Here is a 24663-nt window from a genome sequence, read left to right on the forward strand (position 1 = left end):
GTTTTCTAAGTCACAATAGATGTGGCCTATAAAAATAGCTGATTATGTTGAATGTGTTATTTCTGAAAATAAACCAAGCAGATTTTATAATATCCTGTTTAATAATTTCTCTATTAATAAGATACATATTTAAAATAAGGCTATAAATGTTTGTTGGTTAAGAGACAAGATATTGCTGAAATAATCTTCTGAAGTATGTCTATCCCTTTCCACATTTTTGTTTCCACTGCCTTTTCAGGAAGATGTTAAGGTTAATTTTACCTCTGGCTGTGTTTTAGCACCTTCTTTCTACATTGGGCATTTTGTCTGTCACATTTTTTTAGTGTAGCAGTAAACATTACTCAAAATAAATGATTTATAGGCCAGACGTGGTGGCTCACGCCTGTAATCTCAGCACTTTGGGAGGCTAAAGCAGGCAGATCACCTGAGGTCAGGCATTTGAGACCAGCCTGGTCAACATGGCAAAACCCCATCTCTACTAAAGATACAAAAAAAATTAGCTGGATGTCGTGCACGCCTGTAATCCCAGCTACTAGGGAGGCTGAGGCAGGAGAATTGCTTGAACCCAGGAAGCGGAGGTTGCAGTGAGGGGAGATTGCGCCACTGCACTCCAGCCTGGGCGACAGAGTGAATCTCTGTCTCAAAAAAAAAAAAAAAAGATTATAAAGTGCTAAGAATTGACCCAGCTGGGCACAGTGGCTTATCCTTGTAATCCCACCACTTTGGGAGGCCAAGGCAGGAGGATCGCTTACTTGAGCCCAGGAGTTCGAGACTAGCCTGGGCAACATGGTGAGACCCTGTCTCTATCTCCCAATAAAAAATTAGATGAGCCTGTGGTATGTGGCTGTTATTCTCATTTACTCAGGAGGCTGAGGCAGGAGGATTGTTTCAGCCCAGGTGGTTGAGGCTGCAGTGAGCTTGATCACACTACTGCACTCTAGCATAGGCAACAGAGCAAGACCCTGTTTTGAGTTTCTTTGTAACTGACAGACTAATAGGTAATAGAGTTTTAAAATATTATTAGATTTTTTTTTTTTTTGAGATGGAGTCTCACTCTGTCACCCAGACTGGAGTGCAGTGGCATGATCTCAGCTCACTGTAACCTCCACCTCCCGGGTTCAAGCAGTTCTCCTGCCTCAGCCTCCTGAGTAGCTGGGATTACAGCTGCCTGCCACCATGCCTGGATGATTTTTGTATTTTTAGTAGAGATAGGGTTTCACCATGTTGACCAGGATGGTCTCGATCGCTTGACCTTGTGATCCGCCCACCTCAGCCTCCCAAAGTGCTGGGATTATAGGTATGAGCCTCGGCACCCAGCCATGATTTAGATTCAAACTGTATCTTCATTGGTTCTAGTCACAATGGTTTACAGTGCTAAGTAAAGCTATAGATTGCATACCACTGTACTTGTGAAGACTTTTTTTTTTTTTTTCTTTTTTTTGACACAAAGTCTCACTGTGTTGCCCAGGCTGGAATGCAGAGGTGCAGTCATGGTTCACTGCTGCCTCAACTTTCTGAGTTCAAGTGGTACTCCCAGTTTGGTCTCCCATGTAGCTGGGACTAGAGGCATGCACCACTGCACCTGGCTAATTTTTAAATTTTTTGTAGAGATGGGGGTCTACACTGTATTGCCCAGGCTGGTCTTCTGAAGGCTTTTAGTTTGTTTTTTTGCTTGTTTGTTTTTAAATCTTGCTTACTTTCTTTTCTTTTTTTTTTTTTGAGATGAGATCTTGCTTTGTCACCCAAGATGGATTTCAGTGGCCTGATCACAGCTCACTGCAGCCTCTACCTGCTGGTCTCTGGCAATCTTTGTGCCTCAGCCTCCCAGTTAACTGGGACAACAGGCACATGCCACCACATCCAGCTAATTTATTTTTATTTTTTGTAGAGACAGGATTTTGCTCTCACATATCTGTCCAACCAATAAACAAACACAAAAAAGTTACGATACTCAGGGCAAAGTTTTCTCTAACTCCTCAAAAGGACTTGAATTTAGGACATCTTTCTTACCGAGACATATAAAGGCTTAAAAGTGTCTATTACAATCCAAAAAACCTACCACTGTCTGACATTTCTCCCCTAAATGAGAGCACTAATAGCCTATTCAAAAGAGTCTCTAATTATGAATGTGAAGTTACAAAGAATATTTTTTGTTCTTAGATCTATGAAGATAACACAAAAGCAACAAATGAAAACATAATGCATAAAGTTTCACTTTAGTCCCCTTATAACAGAAAACAAGAGATAAAGATAAGAACACTTTTGCTGTCCTAGAACTTAAAATGAAAATCTAAGAGAGACCCATAATGTAAATACAATCATCCCTTGGTATGTGTGGGGATTGCTTCTGGGACCACCACATATAACCACATCAGTGCATGCTCTGAAGTACGCCCTGTGGAACCTGCATTTGTGAAAAGTCCTTTCCATATACGTGGGTTTCACATCCCATGAGTACTGTATTTTCAGTCGGTGTTTTTTATTTTTATTTTTTATTATTTTTTTAACATTTTTTAATTAAATAGAAATGAAGTCTCACTATGTTGCCCACACTGGTTTCAACCTTCTGGGCTCAAGCGACCCTTCCTGCTCAGCCTTCCAAAGTGTTGGGATTATGGGTGTGAGCCACTGCTCCTGGCCTCAATCTGTGTGTGGTTGAAAAAAGGCTGCATATAAGTGGATCTGTGCAGTTCAAACCAGTTGTTGGGCAAGAACTAACTGTAATTAGAATTATAAAAATTGATGACATTCTATGTGAGTAACAATGCAGTAAGAATATGCAGATTTTAGTCATTAATTTTGACTTTGTGGGAAATGGAACTGCAGACTAGATGCTACAGAAGAGAAACACTTGAGGGTGAAAAAGATTAACAGCAAGAAAATGGGAAAGAGACTAAGAAATCCAGTTTCTCAGAAAAACATATTCAATAGAAACTTAGGAACAGAAGTGATGTCTTGGTTGGCCATGAGATAGTAGATCCTTACAACTACTAGAAGGTGTCCATTATTTAGCTAGCCTTTAGGGTAATGTGCAGGTGGTCATGTTTCAGACTTTTTTTTTTTTTTTTTTTGAGACAGAGTCTCACTCTGTCGCCCAGGCTGGAGTGCAGTGGCTGGATCTCAGCTCACTGCAAGCTCCGCCTCCCGGGTTCATGCCATTCTCGTGCCTCAGCCTCCCGAGCAGCTGGGACTACAGGCACCCGCGACCACGCCCGGCTAGTTTTTTTGCATTTTTTAGTAGAGACGGGGTTTCACCGGGTTAGCCAGGATGGTCTCAATCTCCTAACCTCGTGATCCGCCTGCCTCGGCCTCCCAAAGTGCTGGGATTACAGGCTTGAGCCACCGCGCCCGGCCGTTTCAGACTTTCTTACTGAAACTCTGACCACTGGGGAGGTTAGATAAGCATCTTTATAAGGGGTTATGTATGTTACAGGCATTGGTTAAAGTCCTTGCTGAAGAACACCTTGGTATGCAGGAAACAAACATTGGTCAGGGCCAGGTACAGTGGCTCACGCCTGTAATCCCAGCACTTTGGGAGGCCTAGGTGGGTGGATCATTTGAGGTCAGGAGTTTGAGACCAGCCTGGCCAACATGGTGAAACCCCATCTCTACTAAAAATACAAAAATTAGCCAGGTGTGGTGGCGGGTGCCTGTAGTCCCAGCTACTCGGGAGGCTAAGGCAGGAGAGTCACTTGAACCTGGGAAGTGGAGGTTGCAGTGAGCCAAGACCGTGCCACTGCACTCCAGCCAGGGCGACAGAGTGAGACTCTGTCTCCAAAAAATAAAAAAAAAATTGGTCAGCATGATAGTTTCACTTCAAGATGGCATCACTCTTGCCATGCAGCAGGCAGTTTTCCTACAACTGTCTTTAATTCTACAGATACTCTCTCAGTCTTTACAATGAAACTATAAATTATAAATTATCTACATTTATGGATGAAGAAAGCATGGCTCAGAGAAATTCAGTAATTTGCTCAAGTTCACAGGGTAACAGTTCCGGAATGTTTATCTAGATTTGTCTAACTTCACTGTTTGCATACGTAATTACCATGCTATAATGTCTCCTGTAATACATGGTACAGAACGGACAAGAATAATTTTTTTCTTTTTTCCTCCCAAGTAGCTGGGATTACAAGCGTGTGCCACCGTACCTGGCTAATGTTTGTATTTTTAGTAGAGACGAGGTTTCACTATGTTGGCCAGGCTGGTCTCAAACTCCTGACCTCAGGTGATCCGCCTACCTCAGCCTCCCGAAGTGCTGGGATTACAGGCATAAGCCTCTGTGCCCGGCCTAGATTCAATCTTTTTTTGTTCTTGTTGCCCAGGCTGGAGTGCAATGGCGCAATCTTGGCTTACTACCTCCCGGGTTGAAGCGATTCTCCTGCCTCAGACTTCCGAGTAGCTGGAATTATAAGCATCCACCACCAGGCCCAGCTAATTTTTTGTATTTTTACTAGAGATGGGGTTTCAACATGTTGGCCAGGCTGGTGTTGAACTCCTGACCTCAGGTGATCCACCCGCCTTGGCCTCCCAGAGTGCTGGGATTACAGGAGTGAGCCACCGCGCCCGGCTTAGATTTAATCATTTTAACCATGTATGCAGTTGTAAGTGATAGTGAAACCTAAGAGTTTGGCTCTCAGGGGAGAGGATGGGACTTGAAGTGTAGATTATCTGTTTTTTCTACTCTGTTTTATGCTGTTTTTAAAATTGTACAAGTCAACAATGATACATGTTTCACTTCTAGAACTTCAAACAATACATACAAAACTGCAGTTCCCTGTGACCACCTACTTGAGTACACAGGTGCCCTCCTCCTCAATGGAATGTATACTTTTTCTGTGTTTATTTATAAGTATTTGTACTCATAGGAGTATATAGTGTTTTAGTTTGCAAAAATAATATCATACTGTACATACTGATGGGGTGATCATTTTGTGATCCACCCCACCCCAACTCATGTATGCTATTCTGCAACTTTAAAGATGTTCTTGGGATCTTTCAATTTCAGTCATTAATAAGTTACTTATTTTGATACCTGCATAGTAATCTGTTCTGTGGTATGAATATGTGATTTATTTAACATATGCCAATTGATAATATAGGTTGCTTCTAATTTTTTGATATTATGCAAATAGCAATTTTTTTTTTTTTTTTTTTTTTTTTTTGAGACTGAGTCTGGCTCTGTCGCCCAGGCTGGAGTGCGGTGGCCGGATCTCAGCTCACTGCAAGCTCCGCCTCCCGGGTTCACGCCATTCTCCTGCCTCAGCCTCCCGAGTAGCTGGGACCACAGGCGCCCGCCACTTCGCCCGGCTAGTTTTTTGTATTTTTTAGTAGAGACGGGGTTTCACCGTGTTAGCCAGGATGGTCTCGATCTCCTGACCTCGTGATCCGCCCGTCTCGGCCTCCCAAAGTGCTGGGATTACAGGCTTGAGCCACCGCGCCCGGCCGCAAATAGCAATTTTTATTCTTTTCAAGAATTTAAAATGCTCGGTGAATTTTAGTTATGTAAAACTAGTATGTATATGTACATAAATTATTGAAATTACTAGCATGTTTTTGGCAGAGCACCTCACAATTCTACCATAATGATTCTCTGTAATTATCTGGAGAGTCATTGTTCTTAAAAATATTTGCAGGCTATGCTTTCATTAATCTTCTCTACATGAAGTTAATTTTAGTTTTTAAAATATACTTCATTTTTGTAGAGATCTAAAATTTTTTGCGACTTTGTAATTAATGTTAATTTATATTTAGAATAGTTTATACTGTACTATTAGAAAGGGCATTTTCTTGCAATAAATCGTTAGTGGAGATGAGTGACTGTTGATGGAGATGAGTACCTTTATCATGCAGAATATCAGCACCTAGATATTGGACTTTTCTCACTGCCCCTTAATTTACTTTTTTTGATATTGTCGTTCTATGGCAAACAGGCTTTTGGATATTGAGGAGGGAGTAATACGTGTACATAATGTGTTATAATGTCTTTGAGGACCCTTCTCATAACAAGCCATTTGAATCAGAATAATATCTTGTGCAATATGGTGTTAAAAGGCTTTTAGGTTACATCTCATTTCTTAATATATTATGGATGACTACTAATGACTTTATGCTGTTTACCTTTCATTTTTAAAATAAAAGGGTTCTTTTAGCAGATTTTGTTTATAAAACATCTCATTTGAAATAGTGCAATTTAAATAAACAAGGTAAAGGAAAAAATATATGTATTATGCCAAGAAAATGAGCTAGTCCCTATGGTTGAGACCAAATTTTAGCTTCGAGCATTTTTGTATGTAAGCACAGAATGAGGTAGGTTGGATTTTATAGGGTTCATCTCAGTAGGAATTAATTATTGTTCCATTTCATTTTTGCAGAAATGAGAAGCCATCATAATTGTTTTATATTTAAATTTTTAAACGGAAACCTAAATTTGCATAAAATCTCAAGACAGCGTTTACAGTTTCAAGGCATTTTGTTTGCCTTATTGTATTTGTGTACTTCTTACAAAAGTACCTGGCAAACAGTAAGTGCCAAGTATATTTAGTTTAATTTTATTTTTTATTGTATCTTATTTCTTCTTTTTTGAGGTAGGGTCTTCCTCTGTTGCCCAGGCTGGAGTACAGTGGTGTGATCACAGCTCACTGCGGACTTGACCTCCTGGGTCGGGAGTGGTGGTGTGCACCAGTGGTCCCAGCAACTCAGGAGGCTGAAGCAGAAGGACCCCCCAGCCCGGGAGGCGCTCCAGAACACCCCAGCTTGGGTGACAGAGTGAGAGTTTTTCCCAAAAAATAAATAAGTAAATAAAGTTGCTTGGGACATGTTATATAGATGATATTTAAAGCTATCTGGATAGGTAATATCCTCCAGGTTATAATCATCTGTACCCCATTGCTTGATGGGGTGATCATTTTGTGATCCACCCCACCCCGACTCATGCATGCTAATAGTTATGTATGCCTTTTCTCAAATTTATCTGCCTGCCTTTTGTCAGATGATTTTCAGTGAACCTTCACTGGGGGCAAAGGGGAAGTCTTGTCTTGGCCCCTGTAGTACTAACAAGCATTGACTTCTAAATGGGTAATTTGGCCAGGTGTGGTGGCTCACGCTGTAATCCAGCACTTTGGGAAGTCAAGGTGGGAGGATCACTTGAGCCCAGGAGTTTGAAACCAGCCTGGGCAATATAGTGAGATCCCATATCTACCAAAAATTTAAAAAATTAGGTAAGCATAGTGGTACCCACCTATAGTCCTGTCTACTTGGGACTGGGTAATATCCTCAAGGGAATGAGTGTAGATAAAAGAGGGAACCAAGAACTAAGCTGTAGGTTATGTTAGTGTTAAGATAATGGAGAAAAGAAAAGGAATCTTCAGAGGATACTGAGAAGGAACAATCTGTGTGGTAGGACACAAACCTGGAGAATATATCTTGGGAACTGAAGGGAAGAAAGTAAAACATGGAGAAGGGAATGAACAGCCATGTCAGATTTTGCCAGTAAGTTAGGTAGGATAAAGACTAGAATTGAAAATTGTGTTTAGCAATGTAAAGGCCTTTGTTACACTGTCTTCAGTAATAGCCAGGTTAGCACTATTTACGTACGTTTTTAATGGGAATTTTTGATGTTTACACTGCCTCCTTTGCCATGTTCAGGTTTTCCAACCTATTGGTGGTATGTCTGACAGTGGATCACAACTTGGTTCAATGGGTAGCCTCACCATGAAATCACAGCTTCAGATCACTGGTAAGTTTTAGAAACATCGGCAGCTTTACTTTATTTTTCCCCATGTGATTAAAAAATAATCCTGAGAGGGCCGGGCATGGTGGCCCATGACTGTAATCCCAGCACTTTGGGAGGCTGAGGTGGGCGGGTCGCTTGAGGCCAGGAGTTTGACATCAGCCAGGCCAACATGGAGAATACAAAATTAGTTGGGCGTAGTGGTGCACGCCTGCTGTCCCAGCTACTTCGGAGGCTGAGGCATGAGAATCGCTTGACCTTGGGAAGTGGAGGTTGCAATGAACCGAGATTGCGCCACTGCACCCCAGACTGGGTGATAGGGTGAGACTGTCTCAAAAAAAAAAATCTTAAGAGAACAAAATATTTAATGGCTGTTACATGTCAGGTGCTCAATTAATATTTGCTGAATGAATGAATGAAGACATACAGATAGTAATTTTTATTGTAGAATATTCTTGGATATTTTACAGTTTTTTTTCCTTGAACATGGGCACCTGGGTAGTTGCTTATTTTGTTTGTTTTGTATTGTATTAACAGCTTTATTGAGATATAATTCATATCCCCTACAGGTTACCCATTTATTGGGATTACACGCCTGTAATCCCAGTACTTTGGGAGATCCAGGTGGGCGGATCACCTGAGGTCAGGAGTTTGAGACCAGCCTGGCCAACATGGTGAAACCCCGTCTGTTAAACATAAAAAAAATTAGCTGCACGTGGTGGTGCACACCTGTAATCCCAGCTACTTGGGAGGCTGAGACAGGAGAATCGCTTGAACCTAGGAGGCAGAGGTTGCAGTGAGCCGAGATCATGCCATTGCACTCCAGCCTGGGCGACAGAGCGAGTTTCCATCTCAAAAAAAAAAAAGACTTCAGTCTTTATATTCCTGCTATATAAGTTTAGTTATTGAAAACTCAAGGAAGGAACAAAGGTAATTGTAATTGTTTCCTTCTTTGGTGGATCTGGACTTAGGCAGATAAGAGAACTTCAGAAAACAACTTCATGCTATACTTTGAGAGAAAGAAGATTGAGGGAGGGGAGCTGCAGGGGTCAGAGAGACCTTGAGAGACTCCTTTAGTTCAACAAGTCAAAGCACCATATTTTGGGATATCAGTTTCTGAACCCCAAAAGTACATTCACAGAGTTGTGCAACCATCACCACAATCAACTTTAAAATATTTTTGGCCGGGTGCGGTGGCTCAAGCCTGTAATCCCAGCACTTTGGGAGGCTGAGACGGGCGGATCACGAGGTCAGGAGATCGAGACCATCCTGGCTAACCTGGTGAAACCCCGTCTCTACTAAAAAATACAAAAAAAAAAAAAAAAAAAACTAGCCGGGCGAGCTGGCAGGCGCCTGTAGTCCCAGCTACTTGGGAGGCTGAGGCAGGAGAATGGCATAAACCCAGGAAGCAGAGCTTGCAGTGAGCTGAGATCCGGCCACTGCACTCCAGCCTGGGCGACAGAGCGAGACTCCGTCTCAAAAAAAAAATATATATATATTTTTGTCCTTCCAGAAAGAAGCCCTGTACTCATTAGCAGTCACTCTCCATTTAACCCATCCACCCACAAACCCAGGCAACTCCTGATCTTTCTGTCTCTAGATTTCCCTATTCTGGATCTTGCATATAAATGGAATTGTACAATGTGTGGCCTTTTGTGTCTTCTTTGAGCAGACTGTTTTCAAGGTTCATCCTTGTTGTAGCATGTAGCATTACTTAATTCCTTTTTTTGCTAAATAATATTTTATTGTATGAGTATACCAAATTTTAAAAATCCATTCTTCAGTTGAGGGATGTTTGGGTTGTTTCTACTTTTTGGATATTATGAAAAATGCTATAAACATTTGTGAACAAGTTTTTGTGAGAATGTATGTTTTCAGTTTTCTTGGGTATATACCTAAGAGTGAAATTCCTAGGTTATATGGAATCCATGTTTATTAGCATTTTGAGGAATTCCGAATTATTATTATTATTATTTTCTTTTTTTTTTCTTTTTGAGACAGAGTTTTGCTCTTTTGCCCAGGTTGGAGTGCAGTGGCGTGATCTCGGCTCACTGCAACCTCCGCCTCGTGGGTTCAGGTGAGTCTCGTGCCTCAGCCTTCTGAGTAGCTGGAACCACAGGCACGCACAACCATGCGCAGCTAATTTTGTATTTTTAGTAGAGATGGGGGTTTCACCATGTTGGCCGGGTTGGTCTCGAACTCCTGACCTCAGGTGATCCACCCGCCTTGGCCTCCCAATGTGTTGGGAATACAGGTGTGAGCCACCTCGCGGGCCCAAATTATTTTTCAAAGCAGCTGCACCGTTTTGCATTCCCACCAGCAATATATGAGGATTCCAATTTCTCTACATTCTTGCCAGTGATTATCTTTTTTTATGATAGCCATTCTAGTGGGTGTGAAGTAGTACTTTACTCTGTGTGTGTGTGTGTGTGTGTGTGTGTGTATGTTTGTCTATTTAATTTGATTTTTTGTTTTTTTTTGAGACCAGATGACAGTCTGCTCTGTCACCCAGGCTGGAGTGTAGTCGTGCAGTCATGGCTCACTGCAATCTCTAACTTCTGGGCTGAAGTGATCCTGCCACCTCAGCCTTCTGGGTAGCTGGGACTACAGGCATGCACCACCCTACCCAGCTCCCCATTGTGGTTTTGGCTTGTACTCCTCTGATGGCTAATGGTATTGTCTTTTCATGTGCTTATTGGTCATTTTTGTATCTTTTTTGGAGAAATGTCTGTTCACATCCTTTGTTTGCTATTGTAAATTAATACCTCTGTTGCTATTAATTAATATCTGTCTTTATTTCTTCCTCTAATCATTTCATGTGCCACTTTCAGATTAATGTTCTTAATATGCCGTCCAATATGTTTCATTCCTGCTCAAAAACCTTAGGTACTTTTCTTAGACTATGGTATAGAATTTCTTTAGTATGAGCTAAGACCCTTCACCCTCTGTCTATATATGGTCTCTTTGTAGGTTTTTTATTTTTTATTTTTTTTGGAGACAGAGTCTTGCTCTGTCGCCCAGGCTGGAGTGCAGTGGCGCAGTCTTGGCTCACTGCAACCTCCGCCTCCCAGGGTTCAAGCAGTTCTCTGTCTCAGCCTCCCAAGTAGCTGGGGTTACAGGCACCCGCCACCACGCCTGGCTAATTTTTGCATTTTTAATAGAGACGAGGTTTCACCACCTTGGCCAGGCTGATCTTGAACTCCTGACCTCATGATCCACCCACCTCGGCCTCCCAAAGTGCAGAGATTACAGGCGTGAGCCACCCCACCTGGCCTGTAAGTCTTTATATGTGAACCATTTGTACTAGCTAGAATGAGTCACTGGATTTTCCTCAGACATACATGTATTTCTGTCACACAGTGAAAACCTCAGTCTCTCTCCCTTTAATTTGATAGCATTTATTGATTATAGAACAATTATCATCCTCTGTATTTTAGTTTCAACTATGCCTGGCTTATAGCTTCTTCTGGATTATGAATAGGTCACAGACCATATCATTATTATTTTCCTCAAAACCTAAAGGCGATTGAATATAAAAGTAATACTGTGTTAAGGTAACCACATCGTAGAATTTTTTCACTAACTGGTCTCTTTCCTTAGCAGTATCTATTTCTTAAAGAAAGATATTACTATTTCTTAGTTCAGGCCAGATTCCAATTTCCCCTCCGTCCCTATCCTCAATCTAGCTTGAGTAGCTGACTTATATCATACCAGAATTCTTATGACTTCTTTTTGGCAGCTTAAAGTTGAAAGTTTTTACTAGAACAGTCTTTTAAAACATTCTGTACTTTTTCAGATTACATAAATAATAGACATTTTATTTTTTACTGATTTTAAAAAATAGTAAATTATTCTCAGAGACAATGATTAATAGTTTTTTCTTTGCATAAATGTCTTCTTTGCTATCATCATTATTGAATTTTTTTTTACTGTGATGATGAACGCTAATTGCACCTCAAAAAGTCGTAATCCATAGACATTTCAGATTTTTTTCTTTTTGAGACGGGGTCTCACCCTGTTGTCCAGGCTGGCGTGCAGTAGCGTGATCATGGCTCACTGCAACCTTGATCTCCCAGACTCAGGTGATCCTCCCACCTCAGCCTTCTGAGTAGCTGGAACTACAGTCGTGCGCCACCACACCCGGCTAATTTTTGTATTTTTTTATAGAGATGGCGTTTCGCCCTGTTGCCCAGGCTGGTCTCAAACTCCTGGGCTCAGGTGATCCACCCACCTTAGCCTCCCAAAGTGCTGGTATTACAGGTGTGAGCCACCTCACCCAGCCCCATCTCAGATTTTTAAAATCTTAGGTCTAAAATATTCTTTTATTTATTTATTTTGAGACATTTTATTGCCCAGGCTGGAGTGCAATGGCATGATCTCAGCTCACTGCAACCTCTGCCTCCCAGATTCAAGCAATTCTCCTGCCTCAGCCTCCCGGATAGCTGGGATTACAGGCACCTGCTGCCATGTCTGACTAATTTTTGTATTTTTAGTAAAAACGGGTTTTCACCATGTTGGTCAGGCTGGTCTTGTACTCCTGACCTCAGGTGATCCACCAGACTCTGCCTCCCAAAGTGCTGGGATTACAGGCATGAGCCACCGTGCCTGGCCTTCAATACTCTTTTTTTAATAAATTTTTTTTTCTTTTTCTTTGTCTTTTTTTTACTCATTGCTTGCTAATTGGGTCTAAATATTCTGAGTGTGCTCAAGTATAGGGCAAAAAACAAACACACCCTGTTCAGCAAACATATTAGATATGAAACAGCATAAAAGACAGAAGTGCCAAGTTTAATAGAATCAAATGCCCTTCATAATTCATTGAGTTACTTCTTTAGTTTTGATGCTAGAACGCTTAGAACTAAGTATTTTGCACAAATCTCCTTAATGACATTGTGGGTTTTAATCTCTTCATGGGTTAGTTATAGTATTTGTTTTATTGTAACCTGCCTCAATGCGTTTCTAGAATCAAGGAAGGAATAAACATGCAAGTATAAAAAATAAATCTCAGGCCGGAAGCAGTGGCTCTCGCCTGTAATCCCAACACTTTGGGAGGCTGAGGCGGGCGGATCACCTGAGGTTGGGAGTTTGAGACCAGCCTGAGCAACATGGAGAAACCCCGTCTCTAGTAAAAATACAAAATTAGCCGGGCATGGTGCCACATACCCGTAATTCCAGCTACTCGGGAGGCTGAGGCAGGAGAATTGCTTGAACCAAGGAGGCGGAGATTGCGGTGAGCCGAGATCGCGCCATTGCACTCCAGCCGGGGCAACAAGAGCGAAATTCTGTCTCAAAAAAAAAAATAAAATAAAAATAAATATACAAATGTCAACATGTATTTTAATGGCAAGAAGGGATAACTGGTCAGGAAAAAGAGATCAATATTTGACTAGAGTCACTGGGAAAGAAGGTGGTGTTTGAAGGATTGCTGCTATTTATTTTAAGAGACAGGGTTGGCCAGGCACGGTGGCTCACACCTGTAATCCCAGCACTTTGGGAGGCTGAGGCAGGCGGATCACCTGAGGTCAGGAGTTCAGGACAGCCTGGCCAACGTGGCGAAACCATGTTTCTACTAAAAAATACAAAAATTAGCCAGGTGTGGTCGCATGTGCCTATAATCCCAGCTACTCAGGAGGCTGAGGCAGGAGAATTGCTTGAACCTGGGAGGCAGAGATTGCAGTGAGCCGAGATCGTGCCGCTACACTCCAGCCTGGGTGACAGAGTGATACTCCGTTTGTTTTTTTTGTTTTTTTTAAATGAGGGTGTCACTCTGTCACCCAGGATGGAGTATAGTGGCACAATCACAGCTCACTGCAGCCTCAACCTCCTGGGCTGAAGCATCCTCTCACCTTATCCTCTGTAGTGGCTAGGACTACAGGTGTGTACCACCCACCAGACTTGACTAATTTAAAAAAATTGTGTGGTTTTTTTTTTTTTTTTTTAAGATGGAGTCTCGCTGTGTTGCCAGGCTGGAGTGCAGTGGTGCTATCTTGGCTCACTGCAACCTCTGACTCCCTGGTTCAAGTGATTCTCCTGCGTCAGCCTCCTGTGTAGCTGGGATTACAGGCACGAGCTGTCAAACCCAGCCGATTTTTGTATTTTTAGTAGAGACGGAATTTTACCATGTTGGCCAAGATGGTCTCGATCTCTTGACCTCGTGCTCCGCCCACCTCAGCCTCCCAAAGTGCTGGAATTACAGGTGTGAGCCACCCCGCCTGGCCAAAAAAATTCTTTTGTAGCAACAGGGTCTTGCTGTGTTGCCCAGTATGGTCTTGAACTCCTGGCCTCAAGTGATGCTCCCAGCCTTCCATAAGTGTTGGAATTATAGGCCTGAGCCACTCTGCCTGACCTAGGATTGCTGCTGTTTAAATGCAGAAAAGTAGAAAAGGACCCTTTGAGGAGACAGCATGAGCAAGACACATGAAAGAAGAGAATACACAAAACTTGCCCTAATACCCATGCAAACCCCTGTAATAGGGGGAGCCCTGAGAATGGGAATGGCTGTGTCTTTCGGGTGTGCCTTAAAAAAAAATTTATTGCTAAGGGAGATGGAGATGGGAAGTAATCAGTGTTTGTAACAAAGAGTGGTTAGATTTGTGTTTTAGAAAGTTAGAGACAAAGACAAAAAAATTTCTTTTTTTTTTTTTTTTGAGACAGAGTCTCGTTCTGTCACCCAGGCTGGAGTGCAGTGGTGCTATTTCAGTTGACTGTAATCTCTGCCTACCATGCCCACCCCCTTACCTACCTTTTTATTTATTTATTTATTTACTGAAACAGAGTCTTGCTCTGTCGCCCAGGCTGGAGTGCAGTGACTTGATCTTGGCTCACTGCAACCTCCGTCTCCCAGGTTCAAGTGATTCTCGTGCCTTAGCCTCCCCAGTAGCTGGGATTACAGGCATGCACCACTGTGCCTGGCTCAGCCAGGCTGGTCTCGAACTCCTGACCTCAAGTAATTCGCCCACCTTGGCCTCCCAAAGTTCTGGAATTACAGGCATGAGCCATTGTCCTAGCCAATTTTTAAATTTTTTATAAAGACATGTTATCATTGTGTCACCCAGGCTGATCTTGGATTTCTTAAATCAGCTCTTCGTTTCTTCTTATCATTTAGCCGGGGTCTTTACCTTGGATGTAAGTCTGTTTTCTTATGTCCTTACCTATCTTTATTTATCTGTTTCCCATTTAATTATGCCTATATATAACCTCAGCTATTATACTTAACTCATCTGTGTCTTTTTTTTTTTTTTTTTGACTGGGAAAAATTTTTTAAAATTACAAGCTCAACCCATTTGGTGTATTTCAGAGGTACAGTGCTTTTCTTCATTTATCAGTGAAAGAAGTTAAGAAATTAACTTTCAAAAAAATTCAGTAAGTGGCAAACAAACATCCTTGAAAGTCACAGTCACATATAGTGTCTCCTAGAAAAGAGGAGGGGTAAGACAGCCTCCACCTACTTTCACGAGTTTCATCAAATACTGGATCTACTCAAGGGTGGAGTAAAAAGGCAACTTTCAAAAAGGAGTATGTTATTAAATGAGGCGTTTACTATACTCCTTCCTAAGAGCCCCAGATGGGGAACATGTTTTCTCAACTGGATCTAGGAAGTGGACTGTGGAATCAGTCGGTCCTCGTCACCTTAAGGTGACGTCCACTGGTTAATGAATTAAAAAAAATTTAAAAAAAGACTTAAAAACAAACCTCACCACACTCCGCCCTAAAAAAGAGGAGGGGGGAAGAAAGAAACCACTAAGATGTCCCAGAGTGGAACCAGGGAGCAGCTTCAACAATTCCAATTAGTCTGTTACAGAGTCATCCACAAGCATGCCTTGCTTTTAAAATACATACATATATCTTGAAACAACAAAACCAAAACTAGTACTAATCACTTTTCTGACAATATACAGTTACTCAAAATTAACTAGTACTGGGATAGGGATGCGAGGGGGCCATAACTATGGGCCTTGTCTCACATGAGTACATGTGGGTAGGTGCAGGGCATTTGCCATTATGGCAAAAACTAATTTTAATTTTTAATCTTTAGTTTGACTTAAACATTGCTTTTAGTATGATGCCGACACCAGCTGTGCAGAAAGGGTTCTGGAGAGATGTTCACAGCAGCAGACATCTGCGACTCTTCTTTGGTTCTGGAGGTTCCAGGGCAGTCAATGTTGCTTCATCAGACACGTTCTTTAGGCCTTTCTGTGTGAGTGCAGAACACTCCACATACTTGACAGCCTTCAGGTCATGGGCCAGCTTTTCAGCAGTCTCTGGAGTGATAGGCTTCTGTTTGTTCTTGGCAAGTTTCTCAATAGTAGAGGGGTCATCTTTGAGATCAATTTGGGTCCCAACAAGCAATAGAGGAGTCTTTGGACAGTGGTGAGTTATCTTGGGCACCTGCTTTTCTTTCACATTTTCAAATGAAGATGGAGAGACCACTGAAAAATAGACTAGAAATACATCTGTTTGTGGGTAACTCAGTGTCATAATCCCTCATAATCCTCTTGCTCTGCAGTATCAAAAAGTCCAAGAGTATATGGTTCTCCACCAGTCATAACGGTTACTGCATAGTTGTCAAGAACAGTTGGTGTATATTCCGATGGAAATTTGTTTGTTGTGTTGTTTTACCAACAGCACCATCATCTACAACAACACACTTAATTGTCTGCATTGTTGAAATAGTTTGGTATCCACTTTAAATATTTTAAATCTGATGTTGACCTCAGCTTCTCCACCAGGGCATTGGCTCATCTGTGTTTTTTATTTGATGTTTGTTGCATGCTAGCATTGGGCAAAATAAGGAAACTTTGGTACTTGCTAGAATTTCTTATATTCTCCTCTTTATTCCAAATTAAGAAAGAGATGTCATCTTGATTTTAATTATTATTAATTGTAATTAAATATTACTGCATGTCCCAAATTTATTATAGTACCATATATTTAGCTCTGATTGTTCAGGAAGCAAAAAGATCCCTTATACTTATGTTGTTTTTAATTCCTTTAACAGTCCAGCAAACTAAGAATTTTATACTTGTGATTTAGAGTTTAGTTCTCCACAGGCAGGGCAGAGTTCTTCCACAAAGGTGGCTGTTGCTCAACCGGGTTGATCTCTTACCTAGTTCATTATTCTGCTTATTTATTTAGTTTTGGCACTGTTTTTTGTTGTACCTTGTTCTCTGTAGCTTATCCAAAATAGGTTGGATAAGCTAAGGATCCGTTCTTTTTTTGTATTTGTATTGTAAAATGTTTATGTTGTATCAGAGAGATACGCTGAAGAACTGAAATCAGTTCAAAGCACTGACCTTCAGAACAGAAGGATCAGAGGAACATTAGTTTATGCCATGAAAACTATTTGCATTAGTATGTGGGTATGTGTGAGAGAGAGAGAGACAGAGAGCACAAGCATGGGAGAGTGAGATAGCCAGCAAATGATGATAATAAAGCAGAGAGACAAAGACTAGAAAGCAGGGAAACTTTTGTTTTCTGCCATGACTGATAATCATTTGGTTCAACATATGTATTAAATACTTCTCAGATTAAATCCCAGAGTGCTCCAGAAATTGTAAAGATTGGCTACATCTGTGCAATCAAGAGGCTCACATGGCGAGTTAAACAAGTAAAAACTAGTAAGACAAAATGAAAACCTGACGGAGCCATACGTAAATATGGAAATACCCTGGAAGCATGGAGGTGGAAATAATTTCACTTCTTAGCATTAAAGAAGCCTTCAATCAAAGAGACGGGGGACGTTTGTCTCTCAAGAAGTAGAATTTAATGGGTATAAAAGGAAAAAGTATCATTCTGAGTAGAGGGAGCAGCATGTTTAAAGGAATGAAAGTACATGGCCCATGTGAGGAACATCATATAACTAAGGGTGACTAGAATATAGAGCTTTGGTAAGATTTGTTTTAGTAGGAGGCTGGAAGAGTAAGTTACAAAGCAAGGTAAAATGCCCCATAAGAGTTTAAACTTCATTTTGCAGGCAATAAAGAATCATTTAAGTAATGACATGATCACATCTATTTTAGGAAAATAATTCTGGTGACTGTGAGGAGTTGGATTGGAGAAGTGACAGTAAAAACAGTTGTTTAGAGGCCTCTCATAGTAGCCGAAGTGTCAGATGAGACAGACGTTTTTCTGGTCCTTTTTCTTCCAGTTTATGATGTATAGTTTTTTATTTTTTTGTTTGATTTACTATGGGACTTTAGTTTTCAGGAAGTAGTATATTGATTTATTTTATATTTGTAATATTATGACTATAACACAAGGTTTTGTTCAATCTAGACTTTGAGATTGGAATACTGAAATAATTTTTCCTGTTCAGGTTTTGCAATGTGACCCTTGGGCAAAAATTTAAATTCCACAGAGCTTGTGTCTTTTTTTTTTTTTTTTTGAGACGGAGTTTCATTCTTATCACCTAGGCTGGAGTGCAATGGCGTGATCTCCGCTCACTACAACCTTTGCCTCCCGGGTTCCAGTGATTCTCCTGCCTCAGCCTCCTGAGTAGCTGGGATTGCAGGCGCCTGCCACCACGTCTGGCTAATTTTTGTATTTTTAGTAGAGACAGGGTTTCACTGTTTGCCAGACTGGTCTTGAACTCCTGACTTCAGGTGATCCTTTTGCCCCAGCCTCCCAAAGTGCTGGGATTACAAGCATGAGCCACTACATTCAGCTGCTTCTCTTTTTATGTGTAAAAATTAGGACAGTAATACCTGTTTCGCAGAATAGTTGTGAATCTTGAAATTACATTTATGTGCAGGCACATGGTAAATACTAACAATTGCTGCCCCCTGCCCCCACCCCCCATGTAAAGTTTGCTAGGCTGGGCCTGGTGATTCATGCCTGTAATTCTACCACTTTGGTAGGCCTAGGTGAGTAGATCTCTTGAGCCCAGGAGTACAAAACCAACCTGGGCAACTTGGCAAAACCTTGTCTCTACCAGAAAAAATACAAAAATTTGCTGGATGTGGTGGCACGCACCTATAGTCCCAGCCACTTGGGAGACTGAGGTGGGAGGACGGTTTGAGCCCAGGAAGTAGAGGTGATTGCAGTGACCTGAGATTGTGCCAGTATACTCCAGCCTGGGTGACAGAACCAGGCCCTGTCTCAAAAAAAAAAAAAGTTTCAGTGGGGTTTGGTAGGATTATGTAGCAAAATTGCTTTCACAAATTTGAATCCAGTTGGGCACAGTGGCTCATGCCTGTAATCCCAACACTTTAAGAGGCAGAGGCAGAGGCAGGTGGATCACCTCAGGAATTTGACACTAGCCTGACCAACATGGTGAAACCCCGTCTCTACTAAAAATGCAAAAATTAGCTGGGTGTAGTGATGGGTGCCCGTAACCCCAGCTGCTTGGGAGGCTGAGGCAGGAGAATCGCTTGAACTCGGGAGGCAGAGGTTGCAATGAGCTCAGATTGCGCCGTTGCACTCCAGCCTGGGCAACAAGAGTGAAACTCCATCTCAAAAAAAAAAAAAAAAAAAAAAATTTGAATCCTAGAAAGCCCAAACAGGGGCAGATCATTTCTTTCCTTTCAGCCCTGCATTGCTCTTTGTTCTACGTTTAATCAGTTTCAGAGTGCCACAAGAGGCCCTGAAATATAATGAGTGTATGTATAATTGTTTGGGCTATTTCACCTTTTCTTAGACCAGAAATGTATTAAAAGTGGAAATTTTATGTTTTTCTGTATAATCCTGTGATTAAATTTGGCTCTATATTAAGCACTAGAGCTTTAATAATACTTTTTTTTTTTTTTTTTTTTAATAGAGATGAGGTCTCACTATGTTGTCCACAATGGTCTTAGACTCCTGGGCTCAAGCGATCCTCCCTCCTGGGTCTCTCAAAGTGCTGGTATTATGTGCCTGGCCTATTACATTTTAATCAGAGATAGCTCTGGTCCCCACTTGAATATATTTTTATTGTGAAAAAGACTTTCTATTTCATGTTTCCACTTAGATGTCTCGGCATCTCAAAGAACTTTTTTTTTGGAGACACAGTTTTGCTCTGTTGCCCAGGCTGGATTGCAGTGGTGCAATCACAGCTCACTGCAGCCTTGACCTCCCAGGCTCAAGCGATCGTCCTGCCTCAGCCTCCCCAGCAGCTGGAACTACAGGTGATGCCATCATGCCTGGCTAATTTTTAAAATTATCTTTTGTAGAGATGGTGGTCTCACTGTGTTGACCAGGCTTTGTTCAAACTCTTGGGCCACAAGTGATCTTCCTGCCTCAGCCTCCCAAAGTGCTGGGATTACAAGTGTGAACCACCATGCTTGATCTTGTCTATTTGTCTAGCCTTCTCTTGCAACTCTTCTTTTTCTTTAGTCAGTCATTTTGCAGCTGGCTTGAATGCCAGCAAAAAGGCACATAAGCCTAAAAGGATGAAAGTATTTGATATATGTAAAGTCAGAGTTTCAGGGCCACCACCTGGGACTGTGCCCACTTGGATTCCCAGACTTTGGACTATATATTAAGCTTCTTAAGTAGCTACTATATAAACTCCTCTGACAACTCCATGGGTTCCTTAACTTTGATGAGCAGTGGCATTCTCTGAACTTTGCTGCTGGAGTAGATAACCTGGGTGGTGGAGTACTTCCTTGGTTGTAATTTACCTCATCTGTGCTCCCTCAACTCATGAGGGAGCAATGAGTTGCCACCTGTGGAAATCATGGGGTGCTCTGCTATATTTCTACTTGTTATACCCTCTAAGGGGCTTGGACAAAGCTATTTTATGGCAAAGGTAACTAAAGGGTGAAGGCTAAGGAGTTTGTATCTCAAGATGCACAACATAGGAAGCTCTTGCTTAGATAATATGAGATGTTTAAAAAAAAATCTTAGTTTGTAATTCTTATTCTTCCTTTGGCTTTCCACCAGAATAAAATCCAAATTATTATTATTATTATTTATTTATTTATTTATTGATACATAGTCTTACTCTGTTGCCCAGGCTGGAGTGCAGTGGCATAATCTTGGCTCACTACAACCTCCACCCCCCGGGTTCAAGCAATTCTCCTGCCTCAGCCTCCTGAGTGATTGGGATTACAGGTGCCTGCCACCACACCTGGCTAAGTTTTGAATTTTTTTAGTAGAGACAGCGTTTCGCCATGTTGGCCAGGCTGGTCTTAAACTCCTGACCTCAGGTGATCCACCCGCCTCAGCGTCCCAAAGTGCTGGGATTACAGACGTGCGCCACTGCGCCCAGCTGCAAATTCTTTATCTTGGCTTGCAAAGCTCCCATACAAAGCTTATCTCCTTTCATTTACCATTCTTTCCTGTGCTTGCTATACTTTCCCTCAGATATGCCATACTCATTTGCCTCTGTCTGGAATGCTTTCTTATTCCCACCTCTAGTCTTCACATGGCTGGCTCCTTGTCATTTGGATGGTTGCTTAACAGTCTTCTCAGAAGCCTTCCTTACTACCAAGTCATGTTTTGTCACATCAGCCTGTTTTTCATCATAAATACTTGAATTAGAATATAATCTCCTTGAAAGCCAGATCCTTTACTGTTAATTGCTTTAGAGACAGAGTTTAGAGCAGTATCTGACACATGGTAGGCATTCAGATGTTTGTTGACCATGTTTGTCAATGCATACATTTTGTTTGTTTTGAGATATGGTCTCACTGTGCTGCCCAGGCAGGTCTTAAACACCTAGGCTCAAGCAGTCCTTCTGCCTCAGCCACCTGAGTAGCTGAGATTACAGGTGCAAGCCACCCTGCCCAGCCTTATGTGTGCTTTTTAAATTTTTCTTCCTGTCGCCCAAGCTGGAGTGCAGTGGCACAATCATAGCTCATTGAAGCCTTGACCTCCTGGACTCAAGTGATTCTCCTACCTCAGCCTCCCAAGTAGCTAGGACTATTGGCACATGCCACTATGCCCAGCTAATTTTTTTTATTTTTAGGAGAGATGAAGGTTCGCTGTATTTTCCAGATTGGTCTTGAACTACTGAGCTTAGGCAATCCTCTTGCCTCGGCCTCCCAACGTTCTGGGATTACAGGCGTAAGCCACTGCACCTGGCCCATATGTGTAGTTTTTAATTGATCTGAGTTCTGAACTTTTGATAACATGGAATTCTACTGATGGGAGTTTGGGTTGATGGTACGGGGAACCTCTATATTTCTTTACTAGGATGGGAGAAGTACAAAGGTTATGAGGGAATAAAATTGGTAAGTATTTTAGAGCAAAACTGCTTCTTGAATAAATTTAGTAAATCTGCCTAATTATGAAGTTAAATCGATTTCATAAGTGAATTAACATCTCATCTATTGAAATATTTTTCATTTCATTTACATAGTCATCTCAGCAAAACTTAAGGAAAATAAGAAGAATTGGTTTGGACCAAGTCCTTATGTAGAGGTCACAGTAGATGGACAGTCAAAGAAGACAGAAAAATGCAACAACACAAACAGTCCTAAGTGGAAGCAACCCCTTACAGTGTAAGTTTGGAAGTATTTTTCTATAGTACGTTTTGTTTAGTAGATGATTGGAAATACAATTTAAAAAAATGTTTCTCACTTTGGTTTTTTTTTTTTTTTTGAGACGGAGTCTTGCTTTGTCGCCCAGGCTAGAGTGTAGTGGCGTGATCTCGGCTCATTGCCAGCTCTGCCTCCTGGGTTCACGCCATTCTCCTGCCTCAGCCTCCTGAGTAGCTGTGACTACAGGCGCCCGACACCATGCCCGGTTAATTTTTTTGTATTTTTAGTAGAGCCGGGGGTTTCACCGTGTTAGCCAGGATGGTCTCGATCTCCTGACCTCATGATCCGCCTGCCTCAGCCTCCCAAAGTGCTGGGATTACAGGCGTGAGCCACCGTGCCCGGCCTGGTTTTTGTTTTTTTTCTTCCTCCTTTCTCTCCTTTTTTTCCCTTCTCCCTTTTCCTAGGATTCCTTCTGGTCTGCTTTTTTGTTTCTCTTTAAATAGCTGTTTTTATAGTCATTCCCTTTCTTTACCTTCTCTAGTTTAGTTGGTGATGATATTGCTCTTGTCACTGAACAATAACTGAAAAGAGCCCATGGTCATAGACCTAAAAAGATTTCTGGCAGCCCTTTTATTAACTTTGGGTTGAATTAAGGGATTATGAGTACCCCCCTCTGTTTTTTAACTTAATTTTTAAAAATAGTATTTTAATTAGTTTTTTCTTTGTTTTGTTTTGAGATAGTGTCTCACTCTGTCACCCAAACTGGAGTATAGTGGTGCTATCATAGCTCACAGCAGCCTTGAACTCCTGGCCTCAAGAGATCCTCCTGCCTCAGCCTCCCAAGTAGCTGGGACCACAGGCATGCATCACTGTGCCTGGCCAGTTTTTTAGTATTTTAAATTACGGTGCCAGTTATACTATACTTACTTATTTTTTGAATGAGATGGGATCTTACTGTGTTGTCCAGAGTGCCCTCAACCTCCCTGGCTCAAGCAGTCTTCCCATCTCAGCCTCTTGCTCCAGTAGCTGGGACTACTACTATACATTTTATTCTACAACTTTCTTTTTGTACTTAACACTAATATCATGGTGATCTCTCTACCTGAGTACATATGGATCTTGCATCCCTTATATAGCTTTGTAATATTCCTTAATATGGGTGGACTATATTTTAATAGTTCTGTATTGATTAGTTGGCTCCTAATGTTGTGTTATTAGGCAGTGTTGCGGATACATCCATGTGCATATATCTTTGTATGTTGGTGTTTATATCTGTAGTATAGATTCATAGAAGTAGGATATAGCTCAGTTTTAACACAAAGCCCCAAATGTTGGCATTATAATCTAAGATATTGACACCCATTAAAGGTTAATTTTAATTTTTAAAATTAAAATAGAAGAAAACACATGGAGCCGGGTGTGGTGTCTCACACCTGTAATCCCAACTCTTTGGGAGACTGAATCAGGAGGATTCTGTGAGGCCAGGAGTTCAAAGGGACAGTTTGCTATGATTGCTCCTGTGAATTGCCACTGAACTCTAGCCTGGGCAATGTAGCAAGACCCCGTCTCTACAAAAAGAAAACAAAAAGGAAGAAAAAGAATGATTTGGCCAGGTATGATGGGTCACTCCTGTAATCCCAGTAGTTTGGGAGGCCAAGGCGGGAGGATCACCTGAGGTCAGGAGTTTGAGACCAACCTGACTAACATGGTGAAACCCAGTCTCTACTAAAAATACAAAAATTAGCTGGGCGTGGTGGTGGGTGCCTGTTATCCCAGCTACTCGGAAGGCTGAGACAGGAGAATTGTTTGAACCTGGTAGGCAGAGGTTGCAGGTTGCAGTGAACTGAGATTGCGCCATTGCATTCCAGCCGGGGTGACGAGTAAAACCCTGTCTCAAAAAAGAGAAAAAAAAGAAGAATTTATGGGAGATCATCTGGAGGCCCATATCATTCCAGTGTTCCTCATCTGTGTTTATTTCAGCATAAATGTTTCTTATTTAGGCTTTCTGTTTTTAATTAATGGCCCATCGTAGATTGAGTCGAAATGAAACAATGTATTAATAAAAATTTCAAAAAAACACATGAGGCTGGGAATGATTGCACATGTTTGTAATCCCAGCTACTTGGGAGGATAAGGTGGGAGGATAAGGTGCTTTAGCCCAGGAGGAGTTAGAGATTAACCAGGGCAAAGTAGTGAGTTCCCATCTCATATATATTTTTTCCTTTACCAAGTGAAATCTATAAAAGGTCACAGCCTCCATAATGGCTAGAGATGTTCAGTTGAATTAGATGGTCACCTAATTTCCTCCAACTGATTTGAGTGCTTACTTGATATGCGCTCGGAGGCTCTTAAGCTGTTAATGTCATGAACTCCTTAGTGATTTAAAAGTTAAGAAAAAAGAAACTGTCTTTGTAGTTCTGTGTGGTAGTGCTGTTTTTGATCACAGACATTTGGGGAACTTAAATTCAAGTTCTTTTCCTGAATTTTTAAGTTGCAGCAAATTGGCCTGGAATTTTATCACTTCCATTGTTG

The 24663-nt window shown here is 41.5% G+C and overlaps 1 protein-coding gene and 1 pseudogene across 9 annotated transcripts in view; one reads left to right on the forward strand and one right to left on the reverse strand.

Moving 5' to 3' along the window:
- Positions 1 to 24663, forward strand: part of ITCH (itchy E3 ubiquitin protein ligase) — a 139087-nt gene that overhangs the window by 22028 nt on the left and 92396 nt on the right. For 4 of the 9 annotated variants that reach the window (XM_031656669.1, XM_003904827.4, XM_031656672.1 and 1 more), the window contains 2 exons: positions 7648 to 7738; positions 22011 to 22152. In XM_031656669.1, coding sequence (XP_031512529.1) covers positions 7669 to 7738; positions 22011 to 22152 — 212 coding nt within the window. In that variant the 5' untranslated portion in view covers positions 7648 to 7668. Of the gene's footprint in view, positions 1 to 6591; positions 6769 to 7647; positions 7739 to 19676; positions 19834 to 22010; positions 22153 to 24663 lie in introns of those variants that run through there. The other 5 variants (XM_031656673.1, XM_031656676.1, XM_031656670.1 and 2 more) reach the window with 4 other exon arrangements.
- LOC108580624 lies at positions 15579 to 16394 on the reverse strand (annotated as a pseudogene).

Source organism: Papio anubis, chromosome 16 (genome assembly GCF_008728515.1).
Source record: "Papio anubis isolate 15944 chromosome 16, Panubis1.0, whole genome shotgun sequence".
Classification (NCBI taxonomy): domain Eukaryota; kingdom Metazoa; phylum Chordata; class Mammalia; order Primates; family Cercopithecidae; genus Papio; species Papio anubis.